General features: G+C 38.3%; 1 protein-coding gene across 1 annotated transcript in view; it reads left to right on the top strand.

Moving 5' to 3' along the window:
* The first annotated feature begins 4,522 nt into the window (after positions 1-4,522).
* eys (EGF-like photoreceptor maintenance factor) overlaps positions 4,523-27,404 on the top strand; it is a 178,593-nt gene continuing 155,711 nt past the window's right edge. The window contains exons 1-7 of the mRNA XM_085297088.1: positions 4,523-4,644; positions 12,724-13,566; positions 14,052-14,168; positions 19,411-19,607; positions 20,449-20,576; positions 21,225-21,339; positions 22,911-23,070. Of these exons, the coding sequence (XP_085153214.1) occupies positions 12,822-13,566; positions 14,052-14,168; positions 19,411-19,607; positions 20,449-20,576; positions 21,225-21,339; positions 22,911-23,070 (1,462 nt within the window). The 5' untranslated portion in view covers positions 4,523-4,644; positions 12,724-12,821. The remainder of the gene's footprint in view (positions 4,645-12,723; positions 13,567-14,051; positions 14,169-19,410; positions 19,608-20,448; positions 20,577-21,224; positions 21,340-22,910; positions 23,071-27,404) is intronic.

Raw genomic sequence — 27,404 nt, 5'->3', positions numbered from 1 at the left:
GCTGCCCACTTCTACAGTATTTGTGAGTATATGTGTTTGCTGTGTGCCTATTAGGATTTTTGTAACTGTGTAAACACAGATTCATTCCTTGCATTTGCAGCAATTACTCATTTTATACATATTTTCTGCCCCCAAGCCTGATGGGAATACAATCTTTGTAGGTCAATTTGGGGAATTGCAGGATAATATATTGCATTTTTATTAAATGAGCATATGCTACATGCAGTACAACAGCATTTACCTCAGGAGACACTGTGGTATGCAGTTGAGAAAGTGGAAAAGGTCACATAACTCAGGGGCAGCAGAATAACTGCTGCCACATGTAAATGTTGATTAATATCTGCGGTTCTCAGGGAAAAAATTAAGAAATAGAACTTTTAGTTTAGCACCTTAAACATTTAAATTTTGAGGCAATTACAACATGGCATTTGGCCTGTGAATCAGTAATTAATACTTGAGTGTTTTTCTGTGACATTTTAGTAATGTCTGTCTAGATTCATTATTTTCACTTTTCTGGGTTCTTTTTTGACATTCTGGGCAGGAAGTTCTTCAAATGTCGACTATTTGGGTCTGTTTTTACGTTTATACTGGTAGTTAGAGTTAATGGCTGACAGTATTGGCAGTGCAGAATGCTATCTGACCATCTTTAACTAAGTAAAGTGTTTTAACTTTTGAATGTCAAACTGGAGTTTGTGTGTTTTTTATATCCCACTGATGTCGTTTTGCATCCTTCACTACATTCTGTTTAGTGAACATGCAGCGTGTGGCTTGGCTGATAATTCAGCCAGCAAGATCTTGTGCAACAATCTAATTATATCTATATTCAAGAGGGATCCAAGTATTTCTCAGCGGGCTCCATGCAGCTGACTGTGTGTGCATAACTGCAGGCTTGATTAACAAGTTGTTGAGTCAGCACTTACTGTAGTAAAGTGCATCAAGCCCACAGACTTTCTAACCTACAGCAAGGTACTAAAAACTACCCCAAATGATTGCTAATCAATTATTGTTTAACTTCTGTTTAATTCCTTTAAAAGTGATTGTTGCAGTTGGCTTAATGTGTATAAATTTAATCACTGTGGATTTAAAGTACATTTTCTGGCTTTCTGTGTCACTTAAACTTTCTTGGTGTACTAATACTGGAAATGGATAAACATTTTTTTTTTTTACATTAAAAAACAAAACAAACAACAGCAACAAAAACTAATTTCCTTGTTCGGTGATACTGAGAATTACAAACCCAAGACATACATACATTACAGGCAGGGTTTAAAGTGGCATTTGGCAGGTGCAGGAACTCTAAGATTGGGTGTAGTGGTGCAGTGTGGAGAGAAAAATTGCTTAGAAATAAGTTGCAACTTGTTTTGTGAGTTCCAGCAGATTTTCTTTGCTTTAGACTTTCTTTGGTGGCTGATGCTGTTACCAGCATTCATGCTTTTGTGTCATGTTTTATGTGTTAATTCCACTGTGGTCTTGTCCCGGTGTTTTATATCTGGTGCCAGCCATGACAGAAACAAATAAAATGCTAGGACCTAGAACCTCCCTGCAGGAATTTGCTGACATTTGTCATTATATTAAGGCAATGACTGTTATTCTCTTACTGATAAATTCAAAAACCAGGCCGATCAAAACAGCTGCGAGCTATGTCGACACAGCATGTAGATACGTTTCCAATGAGGTTACTGTGTAGATTATGTTGTAGGGTTTCAGAGAGGTTGTCAGTGTTGACATACCTATAGATTAGATTAGTGGATTTAGCCAACTCAGTGTGGAAAGAATTAAGCAGATGTTTCACAAATTATTGCTGAGTTGCAACCCCTGGACAGTAAGGCATTAGAAAAACTAGAATTTGGTGATTGAATTTAGGGTTGCATGAAAATACTAGCCATTAAATTTCCCAGTATTTTCATGCAGTCTTTGAATATTAAAAAAATTGTATTTGACTAGTTAGTCGCGATAATTCAGAAACTCTTACTGTATAGACCTAATGCTTGATTTAAAAATGCTAAAATGATATAGCGTTACCATTGAAAAAAATCTCTCATCTCATCTAGGTGCAGGAATTTTACGTCACAAGGATAAGAAGGAAAAAGCAGTGTTGAAAAAGGTGTAAGCCTGGGGATGTCATTATTTTGTTATTACTGAGCAAGTATCTCTATCCAGTTACTGGAAGCAACACCAGGCTGCAACAGAAAAAATAACTAATTCAAAAGTAATATGCATTACCTGCCTATTAGATTTTGTTGCTTATTAACTGAAGGTGCCAGAATGCCATTCTAGCCCACTTTAACCCCAGATTACAGGGCAGCATGATGCAAATTACACAGCTGTACAGTCATTTGTTATAATGACTGCGTAATTAATGTTATTGTTACAAAGTGAATTTAGTGAAAAAGCAAGACTCAAATGTAAAATATTCACTTCATATCAAAGAGCCAAAATACCAGCAAGGACTTGGAACAGTACTGGAAGATATGGAATGATGAGAATAGTTTGCAGGGCTATATAGATAAATGCTTGCTTTTCCCTGCTATACATTCTCATAAAAAGCGCTGAAGGTCAATATTTCTGTATATAATGAAGCTACCTAAAGCTGCAGAAAATATGGCTGATGCTACAAGCAAAAGGGCAGCTCGTTAATCTAGTCACAGTGGGGAAGCAAACCAAATTCGAGAACTTAAGTGTCTTTCACCAAGATAAGCATAGGAGATAGAATATGTCAACTCTTAAGGTCAGATATGTGCTTCACACTGATGTATTTTGATAAGAACAGCCATTTTAAAAATTGATCCTGAAATTACTTGAAACTGACTACTGATGTGATGATCTGAAGAGCTTCTGTAGGGCAAAAGCCTGTGGCTAGCAGAGGAGGAGTGTGGAGGACACACCACAGAAGCAGCTTGCAAGGAGTGAAGTGTGCTGAGAATACTACTGTGAGCAAACCATCAAGAAAAGTAAGGTGAAAGAGAAGAGGGTGACCTTTATGAAAATATCTGTCATCTCCCTCAATTTCTCAGTGGAGCTTAGAAATGGGTCAAATACATGTTCTCTTTATTACTGCAATAAAATGACATGGGGAAATAATAACAAAAATGTTGTTTTAATTGTTTCTATTGCTAGAAAAAAAAAGTAGTTTGCAGTTTTCTGCAGTCCCAGATATTGCAACACTATTTCCCATTGCATAAAACTCATCACCATAATTGGTAACATCAGCAACGCCTTGGTGCCAATGTAAATAACAGAGGACGATCTTTGAGGAACTACATTGTATTTATTGGGACGCGGGTATGTTTCCTGGTCAGAGAACAGAAATAAATCAGTGACAAGCTAATGGATGGAGAGTCACTGGCCAGCTGGAGGAATCAGGGTTGGAATGTAAAATGGCAAACACTCTCCTTTCTCCCTCAGCAGCCACTGCCAAAATGCCCTGGAGCAAGGCACTTAACCCCTTGCTTATACTGTTTTCAGCAACAACCAGCAGAAGACTGATTGCAGTATGGCTCTGTGGTGTGAATATACCTGTACAGCAAGCAGGATGTAGGTCATTGAAGGAAAAATGAAAAACAAAATCACACACAAGCTGTCAAAACATTCCCTCTGCAAATAAATATTAAATATGATATAAACACAATACCACTATGGATGTACCCCCTGCTGCTTATGTGCGCGTGTTTCTGTGAGCGTTAGATCGAAGAGGATGTAAAAAAAGAAGTGAGATGTGAAATGGTACCAAATGTACCCTTGAGGAGTTTTCCCACTGACTTCCGGCCAATAGTGGCAATTCCAGGAAGTTGCTGCACACAGACACAGACACACATAACCACTCCTGAAGCAGTTGATGTGCACTGAACAGAGGCGATGATAGAAACTGTTCAGTAGTGCGGACAGGCCAGGCTATAGCCGTTGTTGCTTCTTTTCATTATGCAAATACTAATCAAAAGCTCCACATGAAATCAATCTTCCTCTAACTCTCATCAAGAAAGGAAATGCATTTCCTAAAAAATGTTCCCAATAATCCGGTGCAAAAATTAAAAGCTGATAAAGCTATTCACATTCTGAATTGTTGCATTATGATAGTCTAGTGTAATCTTCACATCAGCCCAAGCAATTGGAGTAGCGCATGCATGACAAAGTGCTACAGTAATTCATTTAGCCTGCTAGGCAACCAGATGCACAAAACAACAGTTTTGGAGTTTTAGTTCTTATTAAACGCGTTCCTAATCCAGACCTGCAGAGGATCAATTATAGCTAGGCTTTGAGAGACCGCAGTCAATTTTTTTTTCACCTCTCAGGTAATAGGCTATATAAAAACCATTTTCATTTTGTAGGAGAGGTTCAATTGTTTACACAAGATAATGACTCGCCTCGCTAATGAATATTTTGTTAAGCCTAATTAAATAATCAATCAAGCAGCCCCGTATCCCCGCCCTGACCTGCCACAGAGGGCCATCTCCTCAGCAGACAGGCACGCCTTCAGCCCTCAGCTTCTGATCACATTTCCTTAGCAACGTGTTTCCCCCGGTGTCGCTTAGACGGCTCAGCTGTCTTATTCCCCACGGAGATACACATCTCACCTCTGACTAGCAAATTCTCCAGAATGATGGTACAAGTCACCGTCCCAGGGCGGAACACCTTTGCAACTTAATGGTGAGCATATATCCCACCGGCACAGACGATGAAACGGCGTTAATTGCAAGTCAGCAGAGTGGTGTCTGCTGCACCGTTTCTGCATGCAGCAGATGGTCCATGTGTACTCCCTACTAGTAAGATTAGCCGTCCATAGTAAATCCTGGGCCTAGCATTTGCAGGATGGGGGCAGAGGGACGCGTTAGCTACATTTAATGCTAAGCTGTAGTTCAATCTTGTTGACGTAGCCTCTTTCATCTTTGCATTATAATAACTTTTTAAAACTTCTCAAACTCTTAAGACAGATATAGGTTGTAGTAGTGTGCACAGTTATTATTATTATTGTTGTTGTTGTTGTTGTTAGTGTAAAAAAAAAAAATCAATGTCTTTAAATTAGGAGAAATTACTTATGACCGGTGTTGAACCAAAAAGGTTTTTTGTATAATGTCATCCAGCACACCCTGAGGTGCTCAGTAATCAAAATGTGACATCACCATGGGGGGAAAATAGTAAGACATGCGCCACTTGTTAAAGCTGGCTAACTTTAGCAACACACATTTTTATTTTAGTTCAAGTGAGTCACGTAGTTATGAAAATTGTCCACAAATCACCGGTTATGGTACATTTTGGATCCACGTGCAAATGGGATCTAAATCAAAAAGTTAAAAAAAAGATTTTTAAATAGATGTAACAGGAATAAACAAATGATCAATAAATGCAATAAGCTGGGAATTACCAGAGTGGACAGGATTAGAAATGAGAGTATCAGAGGGATAGCTGAGGTCGAGCACTTTGGAGAAAAAGAGGGACAAGGCTGAGATAGTCTGGGATAGTGGATTTACTGGACAAGGGATGTGGAATATGTAGCTGTTAGGCAGCAGGAAAAGAGGAAGACCACAGAGGAATTTGATGAAGGTAGCGAAGGAGGACATGCAGAGGGTTGTTGTGACAGAGCAGGATGCTAGGGATAGAGTGAGATGAAGGCAGATGCTTCGCTGTAAACCCACAAATAGTAAACCCACATTTAATTAAAAAATAAACAATATATTCAATGTAAGAACTCAGTTTTTTTTGTGTTTTTCCCCCTCGCACTAAAGAAAAATTTCACGAGCAAATATTTCAACAACGTAAGAGTTTCTTTTCTATTTTAAAATTGCAAAGAATTTGGGGATTTCATCATCTACATGGGATTATATTAAAAGTTTCATGGAATCTGTGTGCACAGGGCACAGTGTCAAAACCAATACCGAACAGGAGAATCACATTAAAACCTTAAGTGACTCTAGTGGAAATCCCTGGCTGGCTCAGCAGTGCTAATAAAAACTATACTGGCAGTTAACAGTATATAGCCGCACAGATATCAGCTATAACGAGTTAAAACCAGTTGAACTGCATATGAGCAAGATTCAGAAGGCAATTGGCTTTTCTGGGTCCCAAGTTCATTTAAGAAGTATTGAGGTGAAGTGGAAATAAAATAAAAAACCCTTTTTTGTAAGTTATGAATGATACTTTCTCTAGGTTAAAGATGAGTTTATTAGCTCTGTATGGTTTGGTGTGCTCATGGCATGGACAACTTGCACAACAACTTGCCTATTTAGGTCAAATGAAACCAAAACATGTTTTTCTGGTGATTAAAAAACTGATAAACATGAAACTATTCGTTGTATAAGATTTAAAACACAAATATGTTGTTTAGGGGAAAATACACTGTCTTAGGTATACTGTACACTCGTGTGAAGTTTTTAAGAGAAGAGTTGGTGGAGATGGAGAAGAGATTTTTGCTTGACCTCCAGCATCCACACCTAACATTAGCATGCCACAAGCTCTATATAGGTGACTCAGAACAAACAAGAAAAACTATGGATAAAAATAACTAAATAAACGAAACTCTCCAAAGCAATTTTCTGGTCTGCAGGTGTGCCACATATTCTGGATCATGATAACCAAGCTGCCTCACAGACGTGCCTGCAGTATTTCCTTCATGCAGAGCTCTTAGGGCTCTGCGTGGCAGAAAGTGTATATACTGCAAATCCCCAAAGCACTGCACAAGTGTTACAAACAAACAAAAACTCACAGCCTTAACTTATTGAGGTTCTCCTCCAGAGCCCCAAATAAACAGGAAACACTGTAGACTATACAGGGGGGCTGGTGACTGATAAAGGTAGTGCCTAAAACAAACAAAAAAAGAGCAATTCATTTCAAGCTGGCAAAGCTGTTGTCCTGCTGGCTTTGGCCTAATTTAACCCATGGTTTGAGATATTACAGACTTGAAAACATTCTGCAGTTTTGCTTCTTTCAAATGTTGTTTAAGGTTTTAGAGAGTAAAGAAAGAACAAAAAAACTAGGTGTCTGTGAAGTTTAATTTCCTATGCACTTCTATAAGATAAAGGCCAGAACTGTATGACTTGTCTTCTCAGTATTACTTTACATGATTCAGGAAACAGACCTGAAATTTGAGTGAAAATTGGTTTTGCCTTTGGCATCAATCACTTCATTTAGAGTAAGAAAATTGATGTACGGGCTAATTTTCAGGGGGCTTTAGGCCTGGATGCTCATCATTGTTATAGGTGATTAGTGGCGATCCACACATCTACCCAGGGAGCACAAACGATCAGTCCAGCAGCGGCTGTGGCCAGTAGCCTGCTGGTGGTTCACTGCTGTTTCAGAGACATCCCGCTGCTGATATAGTAATAAAGCTGATTTGTATCAGTTTGAAGGTTATAAATAATAACCAAAGCTCCTTTTCTTCTTCTTATTATTATTAAATGTAGCTGAAGTGTTTTGGCTTTGTAAATATGTTCACGAGCCGGTCTGTGTTCGAACCCACTTAATGATGGTGGCAGTTGACCTTTTTCTGCTACTTTCCTACTCTGAAATGGGACAACATCTACCAAATCCATCACCACAGTGTTGACAAAAGTGAATTTAACAGTGAGTGGACAGAGAAATGAGTTCTGTGCCAGCTGCTTTAAAGTCTGTGTTTACTTCACAGTCAGACTTTCTCAGGTAAAATATCTGTTCCAGATTTTTTCTGTTGTTTTTTTTGTTTTGTTTTGTGTTGTTCACTCAGGAAGCTTTTAGAATGAATTGGTATGCTGATGACAAATGATGCTCTACCAAATATTGTCAAGTTGATAAAAGCCTACGAGTCTGTAATGCCGGTCATGAAGTTCATCTCATCGCATACCTCATGTGTGGCGATAAATTGAGAGATGATTTTTTTTCGCCTTCTGATTTAATCATTTCAGCAGATTCACTGTGGCACAGAGAGTTGCAAAAGACCCTTTCTTTGTTACGATGATCCTGAGGGACATGTTATGACAGAACAGCAGCAGATTTAATCAATGTAGGAGGCTTACAACTTGAATTCTAATTTAATTCAATTTAATTTAATATGCCGTACAAATATAAACTTCCGATAAGTCATCTCCAGTCCCTATGCAGCGAGGGGGAAAAAAGCAAAAAATACACTCAATACAGCACAATAGCAAACACCATCAGCATTCACTCACTGCAGCTGCCAGGCTGTGAAAAGTTCTGAGGAAATGATAATGAGAAATTACCATATACAAGGACGCTTACACTATTTATCTCAACAATGTTTGCCTCAACTTACACCTGTGCGTCCTCGTTCTTGCAGAAGTGCCATTGTACTGTAACTAGCAATTGTGCCTCAGTCACTAACCACCATCTTCATCACTGTCTGTGCATCGTGCTGACAGCTTAATGAGCCAAACTTTGCTACTTGTGAAGAAAACAAGAAAATGTAATCTTTCTCATTAGTTGGCAAGTTAGCAAATGTTTTCAGATGTGGCCTAGTTTCTGATCAAACTAAGCTTTGTTATGTCAAATGTCCTCTTTGATCCAGTTCATCTAACCTATCTTCATCTAACCTACAGCGCTGTGTTGACTATTTATTACCGAGTAAGCTCCTGATCTCTTTCTTGAGTCATTTGGTCAAGAAAGTGACATTAATTGGGGAAAATGTCCTTCATTTGGTAATCTTCACATTTAAGTTGCCTAAACCATTTATTTAAGAACAAAGGGAGCTGATTATGAAAATATTTTGTCGATTAATTTTCTTTCAATCTCCGTATCAGCTATTGTAACCTGTGAGAGACAGCAATTGACATGTAACCTACCAGTATGATGCGATAATTCGTTGTGTCCTCCTCATGTCTCTCTCAGTCATCAGTCAAGCGAGGATTTACACAGCTCCCTTGATCCATTGCCCTCTACACACCTGCGTGATTGGCATCCTAAATTGTGGAGTGAACTGAGGTGCAATAATAGCAGGAGGCTGTTTGAGACAATTAGTTGACCCCCACAAGCATTACCTTGCTTCTGACCCCATGGCCCTTATTAGCTGAACCATTTCACTGTGTGGCCCACAGTTTAATCCTAATTGATCAATACCTTTAAGGCCTCTTAATATCCGAAGAGAACTTTCTGGTCTGTTTATTTAAGTGGACGCCAAACACTATAGATTGGCGTGGAAGTATGAATGAGTATCGAATGCAATTTTAGATGGATTTCGAATCAGATTTGGTCAAGATCAAGATGGATAAATGTCATTTAGAGTTTAAATGAAGTTAACTGCGCAGAGACCTATGGTTTAAACAGCTTCTCAATGTATTATGAGTTATGATAGTAATTTGGTATTGAAACAAATGTGCTGATTACAACCGTTCGGTTTACTTGCTTAATGTATTCTTTCTGAATTCCAGTGGAAATGTGGCAAATAGATAGTCTTTCCTGGCCTTAGTGTGCCTTCTGTTATCTTTTTACTCATTCTGCTTGTTGATGTTGTCAATTTACTGCCACATGCATGGTGGTATAAGGTGGTCTTCATTTCACTCCAACTTTGGGACAATTCATGGTGAGGCTGTTGGGGTGACCTGGGTCTTGTTATTATGTGGTAGTTGAGATATAAACAAGTGTACTGCAGCATACAGCATTATGCAGTGCATTATTGAATTGTAGCTGATACTGTGAAAGTCCAATTTCGATTCAGAGTATACAGTACATCCTGACCTCTTGCCTAAATCACATTACTGGTTACAGGCGACTGATAGCAGTAAACATAGCTGCCACTACTGTGCTACTACTAATAGACAAAAACACCTTACAGTGACACAGTATTAGATTCTGGTGTTGTGCTGTTTTTGGTAGTTTCAGGGTTGTTGTGGATAATTTACAGTACTCTTTATATAAGGCAAAAAAAGAGTTTGTACAATTCTAAGGAATTTGAAAGTCAGTATTTCGACCAATTTTATTAACTCTCTTAGGCTTTTTTGTAATTTCTTTAAGTACAGGTAGTCTTCAGGAATAGTTTTTAAAGGAAACTCAGAACTCTTTGGATGTCAGCTGCCTTTTGTTCTGCACTGGCAGTGTGTTTGAGAGCATTGCCATGCTGAAAAACAAAGCTGCTGCTAATCAGAGGCTTTAAATATGCTTTATGGTGGATATTGAAATCTGATGGTTCTTTTCGGTATTCATAATTCCATCCCAAACACCACTGGTGGACATGTAGCCAAACCAAACCACGACAGAACCAATGTGTTTTACAGGTGGCACTCACTCTTGTACCTCTCCAGTATATATTGATTTTGATTTGAACCAATTTTTAAAAAAATTTAGATTCATCACAGCACAGGACTGTAATGAATGAAGCAGCCAATGTCCAAAGAAAACCTTTAAAGGATCATTAAGAAGCCTGGAAAGCTGTTTCTCCAGACCACTTTAAAAATGAAAGAAAGTTTGACTCCATGGAATCAAATTGTAAAGAGTTTAGGGTTTACTCTGTACTTTTGTATTGTACTATCTATGTAAAACTCTGATTTCCAATTTTATTGACAATTTTGTTATCATGTTTTCATTTTTTTTTTTAATTTGTTTGATGTTTTTTAGTCTGTAACCCATTAAAGTTGTTTGTTAGCCACTTTTTTAAAACCAATATAAGAAATTCCATATCTTCACATGTCTTTTGAAACATTGTAGGCATGCGACAGGGATGCTTAACATACTTTTACAACCTGTAAGCCAAGAGCAGCAGGCTTGACGATTCTCCAAATCCACAGTTTCATCTAATCAAGGATTAAACGTAATTGTGGATTAGAGTTTTGTTCCTACTGTGGTTATATTAATAAATGTAACAATGGAAAAATGTCAAAAGAAAAGAATATTTTGCAATGGCAATTGTTTTGATTTTATTGCAGTGGCACCAATCTGGGTTCTCAAGACATTTTCCATGGTAGAACACGTGCTTTATTTCTGCTTGTTTTCAATTTACAGGAGGTCCTGCTTCTGTACCTGTTGGTTGGCTGCCATTGATTCCGGGGGGGAAAAGCTTTTTTAAAATTACCCTTTTTAAAGCAATTTTTAAATCAGATTGACTGATGAGTCTATATGTCCGTTGTTGTGTTTTTTGTCCCAGTGGCCATTTAAAGGTAATTTAGATGAAAACTTTTGGCAACTTGCTTATTCACTTCCTGACCCAACCCTTTTAGGGATTTGTGTCTCCATCCAGTCTCGAACCAGGATTCCTTTGTGTATTATAATAACTTCCAAGTAAATACCTAAAACTTGCTTTTAGAAGAACTTGAATCATTAGTTCCAGTAGCAGCTCAAGATTCCTGGCATATTATGTAAACAGATCTGCTCAAAGTCTTTCTTTTTCAAAAAAAAAAAAAAAGGTTTAATGTACAAATTAAATTTCTTTGAATATATAATAATAATAATAATAATAATAATAATGGATACTTATATTGAGTTTTTTAAGAGCTTTTTCTATTATCTCATAATGACATTCATTGATTTCTTTTCTCCTGTTTTATAATTATGAGACGTTTGTGAGGTGCTTTGTTTTACAGTATAGTTACAATATTCTGGCAAGAATCTCAATCATGTGTTTTTTGGTGCTTTTACACTAAAACCAACAGACTGCCAAAATGACATCTTTTTACAACGCATCAGTGTCCTGTCTGTCTGGCCACTTTTTTTGCCACCACGAAATTGCCGGACCCAAAATTGGAACTACTGTAACTATGGAGAAGGATCACATCTGTCACATTTTCTCCCCACACACAATGACCACAACTTCTGCTATAGAACTCTAATGTACGGGTTTCATACTTTTTGAAGTGTAGGCTTATTCTCCAAAGGCACTGAAGCAGGACTGGCTCTTCACCAGCACCGCTCGCACCAGATAGAAAACATCAAAATGCTGAAAAAATAAAGGGATGCTCTGTTGCTATGAATGAATCCTTTCATATCTAATCTCCTTTGATTCATTGTCAATGTAAAAATACTGAACTTTAAATAAAAGTTAATTGAAAAACGAATAACTACATGTAAATGGCCATTGCACAGGTGCTGGTAATTATTATTCTGCAATCACTAAACCTATCCCACATTTTGTCTTCTTTTATTAAAATTTTAATTCAATATTTTTTTCTCACAAATCAGCTGACAGGTTTCCAATTTGTTCGGTGAAACACAATAGTCATCTTCATCTCGTGTAAATGAAGTCTTCTGGGTCCCCACAGAACCCCCAAGACAATACTTGCAATCTCATTCATTTTATCACTCCCTCTTCTATTGATATTGGTGTTCCATATTCAGCGTTTTATTACTTATCGCCATGCAGTTATTCATATCAGCCCTTGTGAGCTGATCAAGAAGCAGAGTTCTTCTTGCAGCGAGGCTTCTCTACTTTGTTGTTTTATCTGGCGCACACGTATGAAAAAGGCCTGAGGGAGGAAGACAATGCTGTCTGCTTTAACTCATCTCGCTGCCTGACACTGAGGTATCAGGCACCAGCAGGGGAGAGAGAATATTTTATCTGACATTGTCACTCTCTGTAGAAACCTCCGGGAGGCTGAGGCTGCTGTGACACACTTGGTGGTCAGCAGCACTGCATATGATTATAACAGTTCCTGCTACCCTCGCAGAAACCATAGGTCTGTGGTGTTATTGTAAAATGAAATCTTCATAATAACAGCATGGGCTCAGTCACTTCTAGTGCTCTGGGTAAAGTTTTAAGCAGCAACAGTGTGTAGCCGTAAAACATATTTTAAAAAATCTCTTTGTTTTCTTCAGGCGATTGCTACTCTGGTGGACTTTGGAGTAAAGCATCACATAAAGTCGTTCTTAAAAGTCCCAAACTGATTTGGATTAAATACAGAGAAAGAGGAGACATGAGATCGTCATTGTTTCACGTGAGTCTCATTTTTGTGGCCATTCATATGATCCACTGCCAAATCCTTTGCAACAGGCAACCTTCAACCGAATGGCACCTTAAAAAAAACACCATCCAAATGAATTGGACTCTAATAGGGAACATCTGCAGGAGTGTTTCTGAGTGTTGGGATTCCCAGCAGGGAGACGAGTCAAGTGAGCAGCCTTTCAACTTCCCACAGATATGCCCACTTCAGCTACAACATGGAGACAAACTGCTGATGTCTGCTGATGAAACACTCAAGTCATATGGCATCAACCTCCTAAATGTGTCAAAAGAGAACTTTGAAAGCTGTTCTGCAACAGGACAGAGAGAAGATCAGTTTCTCTTCCCTCACAACATAAATGAAAGAGAGCAAGTCGATGCCAGGTGGCTCATGCCGGGTCACCGTTATTTTATTGCGCTGCACGAAGGAGACACGCAGCTGTGCACGCTAGGTTTGAGGCTGAACGTCACAGTTAAAACCCAACTTTGTCGGAGCTCCCCGATGCTTCGACTTTGTTCGGGGAACGGTGTCTGTCAAACAGGAGTCGGAGAGAGTGCATTCCACTGTCGATGTCACCACAAGTATTCCGGGAGGTTTTGTGAAAAGTTTGATGCTTGTTTGGATAACCCCTGTGAAAACAAAGGAGTCTGTTTGAGCAATGGATCGACAGATCCACACTACAGAACATATAAGTGTCTGTGTCCTCCACATTTTACAGGTGAGCACAAATGTCACTGATCCCATTTAATGAGTTCTCGTAATTGTTTGAATAAGGGCTTGGTCAGAGCATCTAAAAATAGTCCTATACATCACTTGTGGCTGTAACATGTTGCATTTGCTACAAAATCAAAGTTTGTAGAAGAAGTGTTTCTGAGAGACGTACTCATGTGCTGAAAGAACGTAAAAGCAGCTTCTCAATTATGGATTTATTGAACACATCAAGTTAATGTTTTTCACCATAACCCTCCGACACACTCATGTAATGCAAACAGAATAAATTTTTACATTGCTTGCATTCCAGATGACTTCCTTTTTTAAGCTCCTTGCTGAATTATCTACAGTAATGACTTTTTTTCTTTAACAAAATTAAAATCAAAGGCATTAGACCTCCGTGCATGCAAGCAAACTTGATTCTGCTCATCTACTGTTTTTTTCTGTGCCTGGTCCTCTGTGAATAATCATCTAATGGGCTGTTTGTTTTAGGGGTTAACTGCTCTGAAATCATTGGGAAAGCAAACTGTGACAGCATCTGTGAAAATGGGACATGCCTTCAAATATCACCTGCATCCTTCAAATGCATCTGTGACAATGGTTTCTCTGGTAAGCATCTCTTATTTTAGAAGGCTGTTTATATAACGTAGATGGACTGTCTGGCTCAGTAACAATGAAGAGCTGCTCTTTAAACAGCATGTCACAGTTTTAATCACTACCAAGCAAATCACACAGTTTACTGCAATTCTGTATACAAAGCACAATGGAAAGTGTTTTTCCCTCACCTCCCAGAACCATGTAATTTCCCTCAAACAGGAGGGCTATCTTCAAATCATCATAAATCATAAAAAGATCAGCATTTCCTTGTGGGCTATAAACTTGATCCCACTCGATGTTATATTTGTCATCATAATATATGAAGGGGCCACTTCAAATCAAATACCTCATATTACAACCAGTGATGTGCCGCTCTAAAGGGCCTGGGCTATACTGCTAGCTAACGGAGCATGCCGGAGTTAATAAAATAAAGGTTTACGGCAATCAGGTAAAATGTAATTTATAGTGTATTGTTTCTGCTGAGAGCGCAAAGATAAAAATGAATGTTATTCAGTGCTCGTTATTTGAAGAATAAGTCCCATTTATGATAGTATTTATAATTGCCTTTTACAGGTGGCACACATCAGGCTTCCAAGTTCAGGATAAAACGAACGCGTCACTTTTTTCGGTCACAACAGAAACAACACGTGATGTAAAGTTGATACACATTAATATACATCTGAGAACTGGATATAGTTATGTGGAAATCCATCACTTTTCTTCTGCTCTGCTCATATTCACAGAGACAAATTGCATGGTTATATTATATTTAGGCTTAGGGTTAAAGTAGCTGATCCCCGTCTCTAAGAATCACTTACAAAAGCAAATCAAAGAGCATTGTGACACATTTTTCACTCCCAGCCAAGACCATCCACTTCAGAGACAGTGCTGGACGCTCATGTATAGGCGCTGAGTGGGACTTTTGCTGTGGCGAAGATGTATGGCACATTAGTGATTCGCTCATTATTTAGTCTCATCCGCTGTATTTTTGTATAGTCGGGTCAATCGTTATCACACACAAATGGTTACAAGACCTAGATGCTCTTCGGGCTGCCCTCGATATCACTCTCTGCTGTAAAAATCAAGCCTGCAATGAACTTTCTGGAGTAAAATCTCCAAGTGGCTTTTCACATTGATTCATTGTTTTGTTTGGAGCACAATTTGTCCTGGCAGCATTCTTGAAGTGTCACAGCTTCGCCTTTTGAGTCCAGCCCATGCTTTCAGCTTATTATTTTAGAGATGTTGTTTCAAGGTTACTTCCAGTACTGTTTGGCATATTCTTTTTTCTTTATAACAAGAGATTATTAAGGCCATACAAAAGAAGGAGAAAAAAAAAGTCATTTCATCCCCTTGTTGGTAGTGAATGCCAGATACCTGCTGAATTGAATACTGAATATTTTCGATCAGGTAGAGGACATTATACTTATGTTAGTTCCTTAATGCAACACCGGTGGACTAGACTGTATGTTAAATTTGGTTCACATGAACTTTATCATATTTTCCTTTTATTCAAGTCTGAATTGCTCTTTGAAATGTAACTTTTTTCTCTAACTACAGCATTAGGAGTGAAACTAGTGGGGAAAAAAAGAGTCAAATGATTTTTGTGTTAGCTGTTTTTTGCTCTTGTTTTGTTTTGTTTCATGTAAAAGAAGCATTTTGCAAGCCTTTTAACCCAAGCTGTCAGTGATGACAGTATAATGATCACCAGCTACTTACATTTGTTAAAACCAAATAGTTGGCCCTATTAAAGAAAACATCTGCCCTTGTTTGAAGTCAAATAGATAATTCCTATAATTTCCATCAGAAACAAATTGTGGACTTACATGCTCTGACTGCTTTTGCAGCTTCTTGTAATTGGCTTTAATTGCTGCTGCTCCCTCAAATAAGCAGACTCCACTGGGTGCTTTCGCACAGTCATGGTGTCTTGGTGTCCCATCAGCTTCTTGGGAGTTCTGTAGAGCTCGTGCTTCCTTTACCTCCCTGCTGCAGTTGGCTCATTAATCAAGTGGAAGTTAGTGGCTGCTCCAGTGCTGGCTGCCCTCACAGGCCAAAGTCTATGCGCAGAGAATAATGAGCCAAACTCATGGGATGTTTCAAATGAGATTTTCTTTTGATTTGACTGTCTTCTACTCTACCTCTAGGGCATTTGTTGTTAAGTATTACCATCTTTATAAGACCATTTTCATTTGGAATATGGTGTTAATTGTTTCTTTAATCTTGTTGGTAATAAAGCCAGGTTTTGTAAGTTTAATTTGGTGTATATATGCAGTCATTAGCCTTGTTAAACTGTTTTAATTAGGCATTGACATGCTGGTGTTTTATGCATATTAGATGGATGCAATTCAAAGTCACTGCAGAAACAATGGTGTTTTAGATGAGCGCACAAATGTAAATGACTGTAATAAATATATAAACCATCGTCGGTGTTAACTAACATTGTTAGCATTTTACAGAGGGAATTATCATTATTATGCTTCATTAATACATATGAGAGATGGAAATTCTACAGGAAAGCAGTTTGTAGAGGTGCAGCTTTGAGTGGACCAGTTTTGAAAACTCAATTTCTGATGTAAAATGAGCTGAAGCAAAAAGCAAACTCTGAAGTTGGGTACAGTAAGATTGATGCCCACAGAGGAGGCTAGGAGGAGCCTCTGGGACATGAGCACTTGTATCAGCAGGGGGATTAAAGAAAATATGCAAAAAAAAGAAGTCACTAGAAAGATAAATGTGTAGGTGTCATGTGAGAAAGGAAAAAAAAAAACCTCACAAGGGAATAACATCAAAATTTATTCACCTTGACCTTGCAGTGATTTCAGTCTAATTTTATCCTTTGTGCACAATATCACTGCAGCATTACTTTGTCCCTGGTTAAGTTCACAGTTGTGAAATTAAACTGCTGGCTAGAGCTTAGGTCAAAGTTACTTTATCTAAGAAAATGCTTACAATATGCTGAAAGCTGTGGCGCTCACTACTTAGTAAAATGCATGTTTATCAGTTAAAAATCTGTGTTAACTTTAATTTGGTGTATATCAAATGATGTATAAATAATAAAAAAAAAATAACACTGTGTTGTGCGCATAAAAATTTTTAATAATACAGCAGAATTTAATGAATAAACTTGTATACTTTTTAAAAAATAAAAAATAAAATGAGAACAGTGAAATATGAGAATAAAAATAAAATAGTATTTGAGCTGTAGTATAAAACTGTTCCAGGACATTTACCATGCGTTAATAAAAATCGATACAGCAGTTTACTGTGAGATTTTGTGTGACAATATTATATTGATACAAGGGCACTAAATATAGATATTTAATTAAATAAGTTAAAATACTCTGAAAATACTGCGAACTACAGGGTTCATCTCATGCGCCACCATCCTGAGGTAACGTTAGCTGAGCAAACTTCGATTAAATCACAGCAACCAAAAACAAACGAACACAAAAAAAATCATCCAACACACTGGGACGCCTGATAGGAAGGAACCTGTCTACAAACAGTCGCAGTCTGACTTTGACTGACTGCAATCGCTGACTGAAGTTTTGTAAATAATTGCCATCTAATTTATAAATGTAGGCATATTCCTAACATGTTGCCATCAGTCTGAATCAATCTTTGGCTGCCAGCTGGTTGTATTCTGGTTATAATTCAATAAAACAGGAAGGTTGCTGAGCACAAATGTAATAGTAAAATATGATTTTTTGTTAAATGTGAACTTCTGCCTATATAGACAGCAACAGATATGTAATTTTAAGCAGTATATTACAGGTAAATGCTGTATTTTTTTTTTTAAATATTACATTTAACTGTGAACATCACCCCATTCCATATAATGGTACCATTTATGTCAGGTTTGCAGCAACAACATAAGAAAAAGTAATAATAAGTTCCATAGTCTTATCTTATTGAATAACACAGATATTGTCATAGTTTAACTTTGAGGGTATAAATTGCAGGTGAAAAAAGGTGATAAATCACAATATGTGTTATTTCAATAATCGGCATATCACAAAATGTTGAAAAAACTGCAATAAACAAAGAAAATAAAAATAATAAAAATGAATAATAATAAATAAAACAACAATAATAATAAAATTACAAACCTATGTGGCATAACCCACATACACAAACATGGAGAAACTGTCAGGAATAATCACAGACCAGATATTTTCCTCACATTTTTTATTCTCATAAAAACCAGACTGCTTTTAATTAGCTCGGGTTTATCCCACATTTAATTATATTACTAGTGAGGCTTTTTACAGTGTTATCAAACAACTATTTTTCCTGTTTATGCTGTGTGTGCTGTGTGGCCTGATTTAATGGGATGGCAGCGGCGCTGTATGGCACAAGCACAAATTTAAATACACACACACAGCAGGAAGCATATTACCCTGAGACTGAGGCAGTTCTCCATCATGCGGGCTAAACGGAAAAAAAAAAACAAGAGGAGGCAATGCAATCCACTCCATCTTTATAGCTTTCAGGGGAAAAAAATTGATTTTTAGGTGAAGAGTTCCCAATAATTTGTGTTTGGCGCTGCAGGTTTGGTTTCCCTGAGGCGAATATGATATAAAATAATTATTTCACTCTGTACAGACACAAGACTGCTGTAAACTACAAGTAGAGTTAAACAACTCAAGTGACAGCTGTTATTATACTGCTAGTTTGTGATTTTTCATATCTGAATAACTTGAGAGTTTTACTTTTGACTCATTGTTTTGACTTTGGTGGGAACATCATCCTACCAATTTAGGATAGTAAATCAACAGAATAACAAGACGCGGTGACTCTGTGTACAGTCGGTCTTGCATCAAGTTTATTTGTGGGAGCATCTTTTTACAGTGTGTGAATGTGTGTGTGAATTGGTGGATGACTGAATGTAGTGTAAAGCGCTTTGGGGTCCTTAGGGACTAAGTAAAGCGCTATACAAATGCAGGCCATTTACCATTTATTTACCATTTTTAATGTTATGCATGCATAGTGCCGGGAAATGGCCCTACACATGCCACTACCCTGTGTAAATGATTAAACCTGTCAGTCACCCCTTCATTCTTGGATTCTAAATCACGTCTGCATTTCATTTCTGGTGTGAAAATTCTTTGAAGTCATTCCATGCTTGTTAATTTCCATGTTTAATATTTGAGATTCAAGAGTATACAGAATAGTTAAATTCATGCTATGCTAAGAACGCCAGTAGACGCAGTATAGTTTCTAAATAAAAGTGCAGTAATCTATTTTGCTGGTTTTGCAGGCCCACCGTGTGAGAAGAGGAAAGCCTCCTGTGACCCAAATCCATGTAGAAATGGTGGTACATGTGAAGAGAGTCCCACAGGATTTGTTTGCCATTGTCCGGAACGATTTGCGGGCCTCTACTGCGAATCTCGAGTTAACTTCGATTGCAAGTCGTACCCATGTCAGGAGGAACAAATGTGCACTGCAGGGGATCGCGTGAGGACTTTATTTCCCTTATTTGTTTTCCCTCAGTGGGACGTAAACAAGAAATGGCACATGAAAATTAATAGTGTCTTGAAGCGAGATCAAATGCCTTCATTCTAAAAGCTCCGGGAGCAATTAATATTTCCCGGTGAAGAAGAGCTGTGGGAAAGGGTGTCTGCTTTCTCTAACATTTTGATTGAATGACCCAGTCCATATTTAAGTGCCAGTTTGAAATGGCTCTCATCAGAACCTTTTTGTAATTGGATGCCTGCTGCAATTTGCACCTTTCACGGGAAATGCTAGTATACTCATACATTTTGCAGAGGTGGTAGTGTTTCTAATGCTCTAGAGGATACTCTGGGGAAAATACAGCAGTGGTCTAATTGTCTTTCTCTACGACCTTTGTTTTGTTCATTACAGTTTGCCAAGTGCACTACACATTTTCGAGACCCACCTAAGGATACCTGAGCAGAGAAGAGTAAAGAGGACATTTATCAACATAATGCACATTATTGCTGCTGCTTGACATATATATTTTTTCCTAGAAGCATAATCTGTTTAACTTTGAATTACAAGAACATTAACATTTGTTAGCCTCTCATATCTAAAAACCATATTAAAACAAATGTAAAACCAATTATTTATTTAGATTATATTTAATGAAAGTGTAGAAGTCTGTAGCAAATATAACTGTGACTCAATGAAGGCCCATTTTTATCACTACAGTGATTTGCTCTTTTATTGATAATGTTCCGTGTTCCTACACTTGGAAATCGAATGTACCTTTTGTGTAATTTAAGCGTCCTATCCCAGGCTTGCAGGTGATCTAGGTTGTATTGCTTCTCCCATGCAGGGCTCTGAATGTGTCTGTGCAGATGGTAGTGCGGCCACAGCGTGCAAGAGGCAGAACAGCCTGTGTAGTCCATCACCATGTTTGAACAATTCCACCTGTGTGTCCAGGGGAAATGATTACATCTGCAGGTAAGAGGGAGATCTAATAATAGGAACATCAGAGTCTCTTCTTGAAGATGATTCGCGTTTCTTATGAATGTGTCTCCCTCTGAGAATGAATAAAAATGTGATTTTTTTTTTCCACCTTTTGATGTGAGGAGGATTTAAAGCGGTTTTAAAAGCTCCAGGAAGTCATTGTTGAGAGTTGAAACAGAGACTTAAATGCTTTTCCTATGAAAACGTTTCCATTTCATGCCATTCATTTCTGCCATCTTTCAAGATATCCAGATATTAAACTGTACCAGACCACAAAACAGATAAACTGGTTTAATTTGTTTATCAGATAACAACTCTCACACAAGAAATTTGACTAAATAAGAACCAAATATAATACAAATATAGGGAAGTGTATATTTGGCATATTATACAGTATAGTTAATTTGATTCACATTAGAGCTTGATTTGGTATGATACGCTAACATCGCTAAGCATTTCAGAAAATGGGTAAAAAATGCTAACCTGATTAGCGACACGCCCCTGTCTTTATCAGAATCAGCTCATGCGGAAAACTGAATTAGAATCCCAGAAATCTCGTATAAAGAAACAACACAGCATTGCTTGTTAGTGCTTAAAGCTCAAGGTGAATTGATTTTGATGACACTGACCGCCTCTCAACAGATGTCTGAGTGGGTTTTCTGGGAAGAATTGTGAAGAAATAATTGACTACTGCAGTCTGCTCAATATCAGCTGCCTAAATGAGGGATTGTGCTTGAGTGTAATTGGCGGATATCAGGTAAGTAATTCAAGGTTTCAGTCATAATGAAATGCAATAAAGCCCACGAAATATGACTCATGATGCATACAGAGTCGACGCAGCGTGAACTCATTCATAAGTGTTGTTAGGATTCATAAAATAAATGTTCTGTTTCGGTAGTAAGATTTTTAAAAATCTTTTTTGTGATAAAAACATGGGAGTGGTCCACTCTTCGTTATTGCATTTGATCATTTCCAGAGTAATATTGATCTAAATGGTGTATTGTAACCTTTTGCACTTTTCAGAAATTTGAGCATGTTGACCTTCCTGTGAATCTGTTTGGTGTGTGGCTTTTTTGTTAGCAAGTATTCATTTTTAGACTATAAAATCTGCTTTAATGATGCAACAGTTATGCACTGGATCGATTGTAATGATGAATGCTTCAGAATGGCAACTATTGCGTGATGTTCTTACAGTTGTCCCTGAATATAAAGTACATGCAGTACAAATACAGAGATAAGACCTGGTTTAGACATGTTTAAATGTTTGGGGGGTTTTCTAATGTTGTCTATATGACAGTGAAATACAAAGAGAATTACAGAAACATCAGTGGTAGTTCTATGACTACAGAAAGCAGTAATCCAATTCTAAGTCATTAAATCCTGGTGTATATGTGGAAGCTTTGTTCAGACTGACAGGTCCGGGTCTAATTTGCCTCCCAGTTTCTCAGTCTTCTCAAATGTCTGCATTTTTTACAACACCTGAGAGTGCTCTGTAATGCCCCATAGCTCCTAATTATTCTCCATCAGTCTTGTTCCATTAGACCACTGATAGGGTTCTTTATCTACGATCTACTTTTACATGCTTTATGTTGGTGCACGTTTGGTCAGAGATAGTCAAAAATTGTTGCTAAGTGCAAGTGCAAGTTTTTCTTTTAATGTTTTCTTATATTTTTGTGACTTTTAGGGTTTGAATGTGAATAAATATTTACTGTGGGTAGTAATAAAATGGTTAGTGTGTCGTGTAGAAGCTCCATATGCACAACTAGAGATAACATAAAAATCATTTTAATGCTAGATATAGAGAGTAGTGTTTGTGTTTTTTCTCTTTGTAACACCTCGTGTTTGTGACAAAGAAACATCTGAGGTGCACATTTAGAGTGAAACCCTGTTTTAGCTTATTTGGATCAGATTTTTCTTATTGTCTATCCAGGATTTTAGTCTTCACAACTGCGTAATTGAATTTGCGTTAATGAAAAGGCAAAAAAAAAAAAAAAAAAAAAAGTACTATGAATTTTTATTTAAAGCTGTTCACTGAGTTCTGACTGTCAAAAATTATATTAATCTCCATTATATCGTGGTGATGGTAGAAATCTTGGTTGAAAACGTCTCAAAGCCAATTAAACCATCTTTAATATCTCTCGAAGTAATTTTTGGTGAACTGAAATTTATTTGAAGCTGTGATTTGTTCATTCATCTCCAGGCTCAAAATGTGCACGATTCAATGATTTCTCTCTAATACAGTGTGCTCTGTATGATACATTTTATTATAGATTGATGTATACTCTACTATATTACTGATCTTATGAATAATTTTCTGCATTCCTGCAGTGTGTTTGTGCCCGGGGTTGGGTTGGAGAATATTGTCAATATGTGGGTGATGCCTGTCAGATAAAGCCAAACAGCTGTTTGAATGGGGCAACATGCATTGCAACAAATCAGCCAACATCTCCCCCTCAGTACTCCTGCAAATGTCCCCTTGGCTTTACAGGTGAGATATCTTTGTTTTATTATCTCTTTTTGTTCCTTTTCAGTGAGTCTGTCCATCTGTGTCCTGGCAACAGACTTCTGTCTCCTAATTTGTACACACAGTTGTGGAATGCCGGTTATGGGATGAGGAATGACTGATTCCTTAACCTTAATGTTTGGGGAAAATCTGATGTAAAACTGGCAGAGGCTGACAGATACATGGTGTTGACATTTCTTGACATCTTGTTATATAAGCACCAACCAAAGTCAAGACACACAAAGCCACGGAGTGCTATCGTTTTCTGAATATTTTACTATTTTAAGATAGCCAATCCGCAGTCCACATGCAAGACATTTGACATGGAGCTTTCATGCTAAGAGCAAATCATAAATTATACATTTTGACTTTTGTTGGTGGTTTAAAGCAAAAGGCATAAAATCCATAAAGAACTTATGAGATGCTCATGTATTCCATTAAAAGTACATAACTGGTATCATGCTTGAATGTCGTCTATAGTGACAGAAAATGTTTTTTTTCTTCTGTTTTCTTTGTTTTTTCTCATTAACTGGCAAGTGTGCATTAAAATTTTATGTCACATAAAACCACTTTGATAGGGAAATCTACTCTCCACTGTCACTTTGTCATAGAAGCAATGCATTATGCATAGCTAGCAAAAAAAGACATACAAACATGGTCAAGGTGTTCATGAAGAGTTCAGACATCAGTCGGTCATGTTACATATTTGTAGACGCACAATGTTAACCCAACCTTAAATCCATAGATGGATCCCCAAACACAAACAAACCTCGTGAGAATATGTTCTTGATCTTTCTGTGGAACGTTTTTAAAATATAAATCCATAAATCAGCCATATGCTAATATCCACGCAGCTTCCATCAAGCAATCTCGAAACCGTCCCCCTGCCTTGGCACATAGCAGGGTTAGCATTGTAGTTCTGTTATAGACGTCTAATGCTGTAATTTCTTTTTCAAGAATCTGATTTAATTAATATCTCAAAAGACCGAACCACAGCTGGCTCAAGGGCTGCTGTTCCATAGCTGACCTCTGACCTCCCGGGGGAGTAGAACAAAAATAAAAAACAAAGAAAACATCCCTGGGGTGACCTATACATTTTTTTATTTGCGGTAGTAGTATTAGTACCATTTGTTCTCAATCTGCTGCACTACCTGATGTAGCCTAGAGGCAAAACTTTTTTAACTTTGTCTAGAGAAGCACAAAACTAGCAGCTACCGCTAAGAACATAAGTGTTCTTGTCTCCCAAGTGGAAATTAATTCTACAATATCTAATTCAGGCCAGAGATTGGTGGTAAATCACAAGCCAAGCACAGATTTAAAGCAAAATCCAGTAATATTTGCGATATGACTTTTTTATTTGTTTTACCTTGAATCTTATTTATCAGCGGCCTCGCCTGCTCGACATTTCTACGGCCTGCTGCTGATTGTGTTTAATCCAAGTAATCTGGCAAACTGCTTCCTAATTAGCTGCCAGCTCGGAACATGGGCAAAACTTGTTAAGCTATCAGTGACAGTGGTTGAATAAACAATGCAGAGGCACGAAAAAACAAAAGGAGCAGTTGTAGAAAAGAAGATTAATCCTTTTTTATTTACCATGCTTAAAAAGGTTGAGCACATTCACAGAGACAGACACAATGTGATTAGAAGTTGTATTCTTTATCTCGGTCACAGCTGTCATTGTACTTCATAGCAGAAGATCATGTTTGAAGAATTGTTTATCTAAACAGTTCAATCTGCCGAAGAAAGAAAGACTCTTTTCATCTGCTTTTCTCGGTTCGCTGTATCATGCTTTTATATGATTAGCAAACCATCACAGTGATACAAAATATACACAGCTCTGTTTAGACCTAGTTACATTATTTAAGACGTTCATCGACACAAAAATGGAATGACACAGATTGTCATCGCTACCAGACATTACACTTACTGTAAAGGTTGTAATGGTACAGCTCTGAATTGTTCCTCTGTTGTTTTACTACTTAAACAGCCAGCACATGTGATTTTTTTCCTATCTGGTGCACTCAGGTTTTGGCCTATAGCACATTTCACAATCTTGCCTTAAGTCCTGACACACTCAGCTGTCAGTCAGATAAGCCCTTACATAGCACTACATGAACACGTTTTGGCCCCCTCCCCATTCAAAGCTGAAATCTGTTGCCACTTCAGTAATGGAAAATTGTCTCTTACACCATGGCACTTCTTAGTGACTGATAGAATTCATCATTTTCTGGCATCTCAGGACTTTTGCGGAGGTATTTCTACCCATGCAGGATAGGAAGGCCAATTTAATTTCAAGCTTCGCCCTGAAATCCCACTGTACTCATCATAGATTATAACTTAGGATACATTACTCAACCCCGGCATCCAGGTTTCCTTGTGGAAAGCTTTATTTTTCATATTTATGTGGACTCTTATGTATTTTTAATTAACTATAAGGTTAGATGCTAGTATTTTCTCCAAAAGATTCAGGACTGTGCAATTAGAAAACAGTGAAATGTGCATATATATATATATATATATATATATATATATATATATATATATATATATATATATATACATACATATATACACACATATACATATGTATATATATATATATATATATATATATACATATGTATATGTGTATATATATATATATATATATATATATATATGTGTGTGTGTGTGTATATGTGTGTGTGTGTGTGTGTGTGTGTGTATATATATGTGTGTGTGTGTGTGTGTGTGTATATATATATATATGTGTATATATATATATATATATATATATATATATATATATATATATATATAACACCCAGCACGCCCCCTGCGGGCGGTTTATCCTTCAAGCTCGGGTCCTCTACCAGAGGCCTGGGAGCTTGAGGGTCCTGCGCAGTATCTTAGCTGTTCCCAGGACTGCGCTCTTCTGGACAGAGATCTCCGATGTTATTCCCGGGATCTGCTGGAGCCACTCGCCTAGCTTGGGAGTCACCGCACCTAGTGCTCCGATTACCACGGGGACCACCGTTACCTTCACCCTCCACATCCTCTCGAGCTCTTCTCTGAGCCCTTGGTATTTCTCCAGCTTCTCGTGTTCCTTCTTCCTGATATTGCTGTCATTCGGAACCGCTACATCGATCACTACGGCCGTCTTCTTCTGTTTGTCTACCACCACTATGTCCGGTTGGTTAGCCACCACCATTTTGTCCGTCTGTATCTGGAAGTCCCACAGGATCTTAGCTCGGTCATTCTCCACCACCCTTGGGGGCATCTCCCATTTTGACCTCGGGACTTCTAGGTTATACTCGGCACAGATGTTCCTGTACACTATGCCGGCCACTTGGTTATGGCGTTCCATGTATGCCTTGCCTGCTAGCATCTTGCACCCTGCTGTTATGTGCTGGATTGTCTCTGGGGCATCTTTACACAGCCTGCACCTGGGGTCTTGCCTGGTGTGATAGACCCCAGCCTCTATGGATCTTGTACTCAGAGCTTGTTCTTGTGCTGCCATGATTAGTGCCTCTGTGCTGTCTTTCAGTCCAGCTTTGTCCAGCCACTGGTAGGATTTCTGGATATCAGCCACCTCCTCTATCTGCCGGTGGTACATACCGTGCAGGGGCCTGTCCTTCCATGATGGTTCCTCGTCTCCCTCCTCTTTCTTGGGTTTCTGCTGCCTGAGGTATTCACTGAGCACTCGGTCAGTTGGGGCCATCTTCCTAATGTATTCTTGGATGTTCGTTGTCTCATCCTGGACTGTGGTGCTGACACTCACCAGTCCCCGGCCCCCTTCCTTCCGCTTAGCGTACAGCCTCAGGGTGCTGGACTTGGGGTGAAACCCTCCATGCATGGTCAGGAGCTTTCTTGTCTTTATGTCAGTGGCTTCTATCTCCTCCTTTGGCCAGCCTATTACCCCAGCAGGGTACCTGATCACGGGCAGGGCGTACGTGTTGATGGCCCGGATCTTGTTCTTACCATTCAGCTGACTCCTCAGGACTTGCCTGACCCTCTGCAGGTACTTGGTGGTTGCAGCCTTTCTAGCGGCCTCTTCATGGTTCCCATTTGCCTGCGGGATCCCCAGGTACTTGTAACTGTCCTCTATGTCTGCAATGTTGCCTTCTGGTAGTTCAATCCCCTCAGTTCTGACTACCTTCCCTCTCTTTGTTACCATCCGACTACACTTCTCCAGTCCGAACGACATTCCAATGTCATTGCTGTATAGCCTGGTAGTGTGGATCAGTGAATCGATGTCTCGTTCACTCTTGGCATACAGCTTGATGTCATCCATGTACAGGAGGTGGCTGACAACTGCTCCGTTCCGTAGTCGGTATCCG

This window comes from Mchenga conophoros, linkage group LG13, assembly GCF_057382185.1.
Source record: "Mchenga conophoros isolate Kocher_MC1m ecotype Shallow Benthic linkage group LG13, M_conophoros_male_GT1.1, whole genome shotgun sequence".
Classification (NCBI taxonomy): domain Eukaryota; kingdom Metazoa; phylum Chordata; class Actinopteri; order Cichliformes; family Cichlidae; genus Mchenga; species Mchenga conophoros.
Note: the sequence above shows the minus strand (reverse complement) of the source record. Positions and strands in the feature narration are given on the sequence as shown.